Source organism: Lagenorhynchus albirostris, chromosome 1, assembly GCF_949774975.1.
Source record: "Lagenorhynchus albirostris chromosome 1, mLagAlb1.1, whole genome shotgun sequence".
Classification (NCBI taxonomy): Eukaryota; Metazoa; Chordata; class Mammalia; order Artiodactyla; family Delphinidae; genus Lagenorhynchus; species Lagenorhynchus albirostris.
The window spans coordinates 73,370,527-73,379,119 of NC_083095.1; the positions used below are offsets into that span (position 1 = coordinate 73,370,527).

Consider the following 8,593-nt stretch of genomic DNA (forward strand, 5'->3'; position numbering starts at 1 on the left):
GCATTTGACAAAATTCAACATCGATTCATGATAAAAACTTTCGACAAAGTTGGTATAGAGCGAACATGTCTCAACATAATAAAGGCCATTTATGACAAACCCACAGCTAACATCATATTCAACGATGAAAAGCTGAAAGCTTTTCCTCTAAGGTTAGGAACAAGACAAAAAGGCCCACACTCACAATTTCTATTTAACATAGTATTGGAAGTCCTAGCCACAACAATCAGACAAGAAAAAGAAATAAAAGCATCCAAATAGGAATGAAAGAAGTAAAATTGTCACTATTTGCAGATGACATGATATTATATATAGAAAATTCAAACGACTCCACCAAAAAAAAATATATATTAGAAGAAATAAATGAATTCAGTAAAGTTGCAGGATACAAGATGAATATATGGAAATCTGTTGTTTTTTTATATACTAGTAATGAACTCTCAGAAATAGAAAGAAAAAAATCCCAATTACAACCCATCAAAATAAATAAAATACCTATGAATAAATTTATTCAAAAAGGTGAAAGATCTATACTCTAAAAACTATAAAACATTGATTGAAGGAAGTTGAACAAATAAATGGAAAGATATCACATGTTCAGGGATTGAAAGAATTAATATTATTAACATGAGATATGACCCAAAGCAACCTACAGATTTAATGCAATCCCTATGAAAATACCCATGCCATTTTTCAGAGCTAGAACAAATGATCCTAAAATTCATATGCAAAAACAAAGGACCCCAAATAGCCAAAGAAATGCTGAGGAAAAAGAACAAAGCTAGAGGTATCATCCTCCCTGACTTCATATGGTACCATAAAGCTACCATAATCAAAACAGTATGAAATTGGCACAAAAACAGACACAAAGATTAATGGAACAGAATAGAGAGCCCAGAAATGAACACATGTACATAAGGTCAAAAAATATACCACAAAGAAGGCAAGATGATACAATGGAGAAAAGTCTCTTCAATAAGTGGTGTCAGGAAAACTGGACAGCTACATGTGAAAGAGTAAAATTAGAACATTTTCTCACACCACATACAAAAATAAACTCAAAATTTATTAAAGACCTTAAACCATTAAATTCTCAGAAGAAAACATAGGCAGTGCACTCTTTGGCATAGGTCTCAGCAATATATTGGGGTTTTTTGGATATTTCTCCTCAGGCAAGGGAAACAAAAGCAAAAAGAAACAAATGGGACCTAATTAAACTTAAAAGCTTTTGCACAGCAAAGGAAACCATCAACAAAACCAAAAGGCAACCTACTGAATAAGAGAAACTATTTACAAGTGATATGTCTGATAAGCAATTAATATCCAAAATATATAAAGAACTCACACAACTCATTATCAAAAAAAAAAAAAACCCAATTGAAAAATAGGCAGGGTGCAGGGAACTATACTCAATATCCTGTGACAAATCATAATGGAAAAGAATATGAAAAGAATATATATATATATGTATAACTGAAACACTTTGATGTGCAGCAGAAATTAACACAACATTGTAAATCAACTATACTTCAATTTAAAAAATGTTTTTAATGGGCAGTCATCTGAATAGACATTTTTCCAAAGAAGACATGCAAATGGCCAACAGATACATGAAAAGATGTTCAACATCACTAATCATCAGGTAAATGCAAATCAAAATCACAGTGAGATATCACCTCACACTTCTCAGAATGGTTATTGTCAAAAAGACAAGAAATAACAAATGCTAGCAAGGATGTGTTGAAAAGAAAAAACTGGTATCCTGTTGGTGGGAATATAAATTGGTATAGCCACTATAGAAAACAGTACTGAGGTTCCTCAAATACTTAAAAATAGAACTACCATGTGATTCAGCAATTCCACTCCTGCGTATATATCTGAAGAAAACAAAAAAACTAGTTCAAAAAGTTATACCAATGTTCACAGAAGCCAAGCTATGGAATCAATCTCAGTGTCCATCAACAGATGAATGCATAGAGAAGATGTGGCATATATATATGCACAATAGAATATACTCAGCCATAAAATAAACAATGAAATTTACCATTTGCAACAACATGGATGGACCTGGAGGGTATTATGTTTAGTGAAATAAATCAGATAAAGATAAATACTGTACATTTTCACTTACACGTGGAATCTAAAATATAAAACAAATGAACGAATGTAATAAAACACAAACAGACTCATAGATACAGAGAAAAATGCTAGTGGTTACCAGAGGGGAGAGGGTAATGGGAGAAAGAAGATAGAGGAAGGAGACTAAGAGGTACAAACCACTAGGTATAAAATAAATAAGATACAAGGATGTAATGTACAACACAGGGAATATAGCCAATATTTTATAATAACTTTATAGTCAGTATAAACTGTAAAAATACGGACACCTGAAAGTAATATAATACTGTAAATCAACTATACTCTAATTTTTAAAAAGTGACCAAGTGGAAAAGTATTTATATCCATTTCTTACATGGATTATTGACTTTAAGGCAAAAAATGCTTTAGTATTTACGGCATATAGTGGTGAAATGTATGACAAAAAGAACTCAAAGGGTGAGAAGGAAGACAAATGAAAATATATCATTACAATGTTCACATATGAAGTGGTATAGCATGAATTCAAGGTTGCCTGTAATATGTGAAGGAGGCATATTGTAATCCTAGAGTAATAGCTAAAATAATATATAGATATATAACTAAAAGCCAATAAAGAAGACAAAATGAGATACAACAAAATATAGCAGGAAAAGTAGGGCAAAAGAACAAAGAATAAATCACATTAATAGAAATCACATAGCAATACGATATTCTTCAATCCAACCCTATCAATAGCTGCATTAAATGTAACTAGATTAAATACTCCAAAGGACATAGATTGTTAGTCTGGATAAAAATGCAAGACTCAACCTTGTGCTGTTTAATGAGAAACATCTTAAATATAAAGACATGGATAGGAGGAAAGTAAACTTATGGGGGGAAAAAGGATGTATCCTGCAGCACCAATTAAAAAAAAGCCTTACCCATGGTATATGCTGTTTAACTTTAGAACTTTTGGCCATCTGAGAGATGAGATAGAGTAGAATAATTATTTTCTTTTTCCCTTTTCTTGTTTCTATTTATCTGAATAAGAGTGAAGTTGAGACTCTTTATTATTTTTTACATTTATTTTACTGTGAACGCTCAGGTCTTTTGCCCATTCTATCAGGTTTTTGGTCTGTTTCTTCTGGATTTAGAGATCTTTGAATATTAGATTAGCTCCTTAATTGTGACAAAGGTTGCAATAATTCTTTACAAGTTTGCTGCATGTAATTTGAATTTTCTTACACTCTTCTTTGATATACAAACTTTAAAATTTAGTTTTTCAAATCATAATTTATTTATCAGTCTTTCTTTTAAAGTGTATGAATTTAGAGTCATTGTTAGAAAGGCTTTCTCCACTCTCCCTTTCTAAAGGACTTTACTCATGTTTATTTCTAGGCAATATATGGTTTTATTTTGTGTATTTCAGTATACAAATATCTTACATATTTGGACTTTATTCTGGTGGTTTCTGTAAGATACTGCTCCAATGTAATCTCTTAACAAATGACTATCCAGTTGTTCCTAAATCATTTATTAAAAGTCCATCTTTTCCCTTATGATTTGAATTTCTACTTTATTATAAACTTCATTTCCATATATACCTGTGAATATTTCTGAATTTTTCCATTGTGTTTCACTAGACTCTCTCTCTGTTCATGATACAACACCACACTGTTTTTCGGAAAGAATTTTTATAGGCGTTCTTAAGATCTGATAGGCTAACCCTCTGCCGTACTATTCCTTTTTCTTCTTAACAATTCCCCTAGTGATCCTTTCATGCTTATTTTCTACACAAATTTTAGAAACAATCTAGACCTTGTGTAACACCAAGTGAAAAAATTGGGTGGGTTTTTAAAAATCACATCATATATATTATTTTTATAATCACATTTATATATTAGCTTTGGGAGAATCAGTACCTTTTTGGTGTACATCTGTCATATGTGAGAACTAAGAATATCTTGCTGTTTCTAAAGTCTGTTTTTGTGTTTTTCAGAAGTTCTTTAACATTTTGCACAAATAGGTTTTTCACAATTCTGGTTAAGGTTTTCCTAAGCCCCTCATCTTTTTTTGCTGCTACTATAACAGATTTTCTTCCCAATTATATCTTCAAAGTGTTTATTATTTGTATATATGAAAGGTACAGATTTCCTTTTAATTTTGAAATAATCTCCAGCTTATAGAAAAGTTGCCATTGCAATACAAAAACTTTTGTCTTCCAGACCCATTTGCGAGTAAAGTTACTGACATGGTGCTCCGTCAACTTCTCAAATACCTTATAGAGTGTAATCCCTACAAACAAGGACACTCTTGCATAACCACAGTCCTACGATCAAACCCAGGGAATTAACATTGATGCCACCAATACCATCTAATCCTCAGACAGTGAGAAACCTGGCTCATTAGCTTAATATGTTGACTTATTTGATTAATCCCCACAGAGATTTCTATAACAGATCTCTCACTCATCTTCTCCAAGTGCCTCCCCTGCTCCCCCCACCCAGGCTCTGGCAATCCACATCAGGCAGCCCCTTCATACCCATGCCCACCTCACCCTATTTATCCTGCTCTGACACATCCCGCCAGACTCCCCCCCTCCACTGCCCCGACTCCATGAAGGCCTTTAAATCTCCCTTGAGCTCCGATACCACCTAATAGCCAGTCCCTGTTTGAACACCCTCTTCAACAGACTTGGGCATCCACTCCCTGCCTCACATGTATTCTAATTACTCATCCAGGCTGCCCAGTGCAGGGTGTCCGAGCCCATGTAGGGAGTGTGTCCACACAGGAGAGACGCCTGGAGTGGGCACATTCCCAACCCACGCAGGCTTGGCTTGGACACCACGCTCTCATTTACCGTGGCTCCCCTGCCAGAGTCCCTACTGAGAGTGTGCTTTGTTTCTTTAAGGTTTTGTTGCTTTTTAAGAGACTTGGGATCACGATATTTAGAACCAACAATGTTTTCCATTCCATGACTCTCTCCTTCTTTTCCATTATGGGGACATGATCAGGATAATTTGTTTAGCAAATGGTACAGAGACACCAGAATGCAATTCTCTGGATAGTGGTGTGGGTACTCTGCTTTGGCTCCCTGGCACCCATTCTCACTTCACATGGTATCAGTAATTCATTAAAAAGAGTAGCTCTGGGGACAGGCAAACTTCCATTCTCAGTGCACGTGGGTTGGACAGAGCAGACCCCAACCTATCCAAAGGCACTGACCTAGGCTTAGACGGATCAGTGGTTTCAATGGCTCTGACTAACCCTCCAGACCCCTAAAGCAGTGTGGCAGATTCTGCTTTGCTACGACAACCGTTGTGTATCTCCCATCCCACACGTTCTCCTTACATGACGGCAACACCCCTCCCGCTGGGAGGTGGGGTCTACGACCCTTCCTTTTTAATCTGGTGGGGGCTCTTGATCGCTTCAGTTAGTGGAATAGGGTAGAATAGATGCTTCTGCCTGGCTCATTCTTTTTTTAGCAGATGCTCATTCTGGGGAAGCCCACCACTGTGTTGTGAGGGAGCCAAACAATCCCATGAACTGAGACTACTTGAGGGGACCTTGTGAAGGGAAACCAACGGGCCCAGTGAACAGCAAGCGCTAACCACTGGGTAGGTGTGAGTGAGCCTTCAGATGATTCAGCTTCCAGGATTCAAGCCTCCCTGACACCAAGGGGAACAGAGGGCTGCTATCCACACTGTACCCTGACCAAAATGCAGATTCGTGGGTAAAAGCAATGTCGCTGCTGTTCTTAAACCACTCAGTTCTTTATAACTGGAGTAAGCCCTCTTCAGCGTCACTCTCACACCATTCTGTCCATCCCATACCAAGGATCTCACCACCCTTGTCTGATCGTGACGGCTTGTCTCCTCCACCAGAAGCAAGAGATGTTATCTCCAATGTTTCCCACAGTCTCACACAAAAAGAGGCCTCAATACACAGTCACCCTGGTGATCTAAAGAGAACCACGAGAATTAAGATATTCTTGAATCTATCATCCTGAGAGCCAGGCTGCTAGGGCTCAGGGACCTGCTACTGGCTGAAACAACATCTCCAACTGCCCCTACTTGGAGCTGCCTTTCTTGTTTTCTGCTGTTGTGGTGGCGCTGAGCGGAGAGCTACGGGTCCTTCCGTGGTGACTGGTAGTTCATGCTCCACTCAGACCCCAGGACTTGATCAGACAGAGCTGTGAAACTTTCAGAGAAACCTCACTTGATAAAGGTCACAACACCAGAGGGGACCCCCAGGGTTAAAGGACCAGAAGGAAGCAGCGGCGACTCAGATCTGGGCAGCCTTCCTGGAGAGATGCTCCTGCTGGCCCTTCTTCTGTCCCCCAGTGGGGAGGCAGGTAAGTGACTGTCCCCACCGTCAGAGGTCCAGTCCCATCCTGCACTGGAGAAACCCTGCTCAGGTGCTACACTCATACATATCCTGGCTCTGGTCCATCTCCAGGAACTTTCTGAACTCTGGTCAAATTCCCTCAAAGAAAAGCAAATCTGCTCCCATCTCCCCTCTCCAGGCTTTGGCTCCATGAGCACAGCGGGCAGACTGCAATCTCTCTTTCAGGCAAAATCATCGGGGCCAAGCCTCACTCTCATCCCTACATGGCGTTTCTTGAGTACCATGCTTCAGAGAAAAGTTTCATCTGTGGGGGGTCTCCTTGTGCATGAGGACTTCATGCTGACAGCAGCTCACTGCTGGGGAAGGTGAGGAGCAACACCTGGGCCCCCACCCCTCTGTAGACCCCTCACAGGGAACCCTCTTCTCAGGGGTTGCAGACCTGGGCCACCAAGTAACATAGGAGAGCTCTTCAGAGGACAGGTGAGCTCTGGGGAGAGAGGAACAGGTCAATGCGAGTGGCCCGTGGAGAGAAGGGACTGATCAAAGGTGGGATGGAAGGAAGCTGAGGTTGCACCCTGGAGTCCAGAGTGCAGATGTGAGAAATTCCTGGTTTTCCTTAGAGACGGTCAAGCTCTGTGCAGGACTGAACACCTTAAGTGGACTCCAGGAACTTGCACCCAGCCCGGGCTGCCAGGAAGCAGGCAGCACAGAGAAGCTCAGCCCCAGGTCCCACACCTAGAACTTTCTCCCCTCCAGTCCCACCCTGTCCCAAGCTGTGCTCTTTCCTCACGGCTCCTGGCCTGTATTTCTTGCGACTCCACCTCCCTCTCTGCTCTCGGGGCAGCTCAATCAACGTCACCCTGAGGGACCACAACATCTACCAGCAGGAGAGGACCCAGCAGGTCATCCTAGTGAGAAGAGCCATCCCCCACCCAGGCTATGATCATAATAAGTGGGTCAATGCTATCATGTGACTGCAGGTAGGGCACGTAGCCACACTGGTTCTTGCACACTTTCATACCTGGGTTTTGAATCCCCCATGACCTCATTCCTGTCCCTCCTTCCGGTATGACCCCTTCAGTTGTCCCAGGGCAGTGAGGAAGGCAACCCCATAACTGTCCCTGAGGCCTCTGTGGGCCAAAAGTAGGTTAGAATGCCTTTCCTCTGCCTTCAGCTGAGGAGGAAGGCCTACCTGACCGCCGCTGTGAGCCCCATCAGGCTGCCCTGGAGGAGGGAGCTGGTGAAGCCAGGGATGGTGTGCAGTGTGGCCGGCTGGGGGCACCTGGGCATGAACAATCCCATGGCAGAGAAACTGCAGGCGGTAGACCTTGAAGTCCAAAGGGATGAGGAATGCATCTCTTGCTACAAAGATTACAACACCACTACCCAGATATGTAGGGAACCCAAGAAAGAGGAAGGGTTCTTTTTTGGTGAGATCCCCAGCGTTAGCCATGCAAAGCCCTGGGCACAGCCAAGCTGTGAGGGTCCAGGGCAGTGGGAACTAATCATATCCCTGTGTCCCCAGCCTTTTCTCCTATCCAGTCTCTGTCCTGTTTCCCTGGGGGCATGGAGACTGTCCCACCACCACATATGGGCAGAGGCTTCCTTGGGGAGGAGGAGGGGAGATTGTCAAGGCCAGGCTGAATCCTCAGGACCAACAGTCCCTGATATCAGCCAGGGCCCCCAACAGAGACCATCCACCCTGGGGCAGCACAGAGGACCACACCTGAAGAAGATCCGGCTCAGCCCCTCCTCTCTCTGCCCACAGGGCGCCTCTGGGGGCCCCCTTGTGTGTAACGGCATGGCCCAGGGCATCGTCTCCTTTGGAGAAGAGAATGGGACACCTCCAAATGTCTACACCAGAGTCTCGAGCCTTCTGTACTGTATCCAAAAAACAATGAGCTACTATAAACGGCAGGGACCAGACTAACGTGCCCCTGGGGTGGATCCCTCCATCTCCTCTGGGATAGAGGTCAGAATGGTACTGGGCCAAAAGGGGGTGAAGGGGGGACTGCCTGGAACTTAATAAACTTTCATCTCTTGAGCAGAAATCATTGATTCCTATTTTATTCATTCAAACACATTCATTAGGCACCTACTGTGTCTGGCAACTATCCGTTCACATTTCTGATCTGTTATGGGCTTCCCCCTCCAACACACCACC

At 41.9% G+C, this 8,593-nt stretch overlaps 1 protein-coding gene across 1 annotated transcript; it reads left to right on the top strand.

Moving 5' to 3' along the window:
* The first annotated feature begins 1,691 nt into the window (after window positions 1-1,691).
* LOC132528044 (mast cell protease 3-like) lies at window positions 1,692-8,359 on the top strand. The gene is given in 8 exon segments (XM_060164072.1): window positions 1,692-1,700; window positions 6,394-6,436; window positions 6,655-6,737; window positions 6,739-6,794; window positions 7,274-7,409; window positions 7,604-7,824; window positions 7,826-7,859; window positions 8,198-8,359. Coding segments are annotated over 8 exon segments (744 nt in total).
* Window positions 8,360-8,593: the final 234 nt, after the last annotated feature.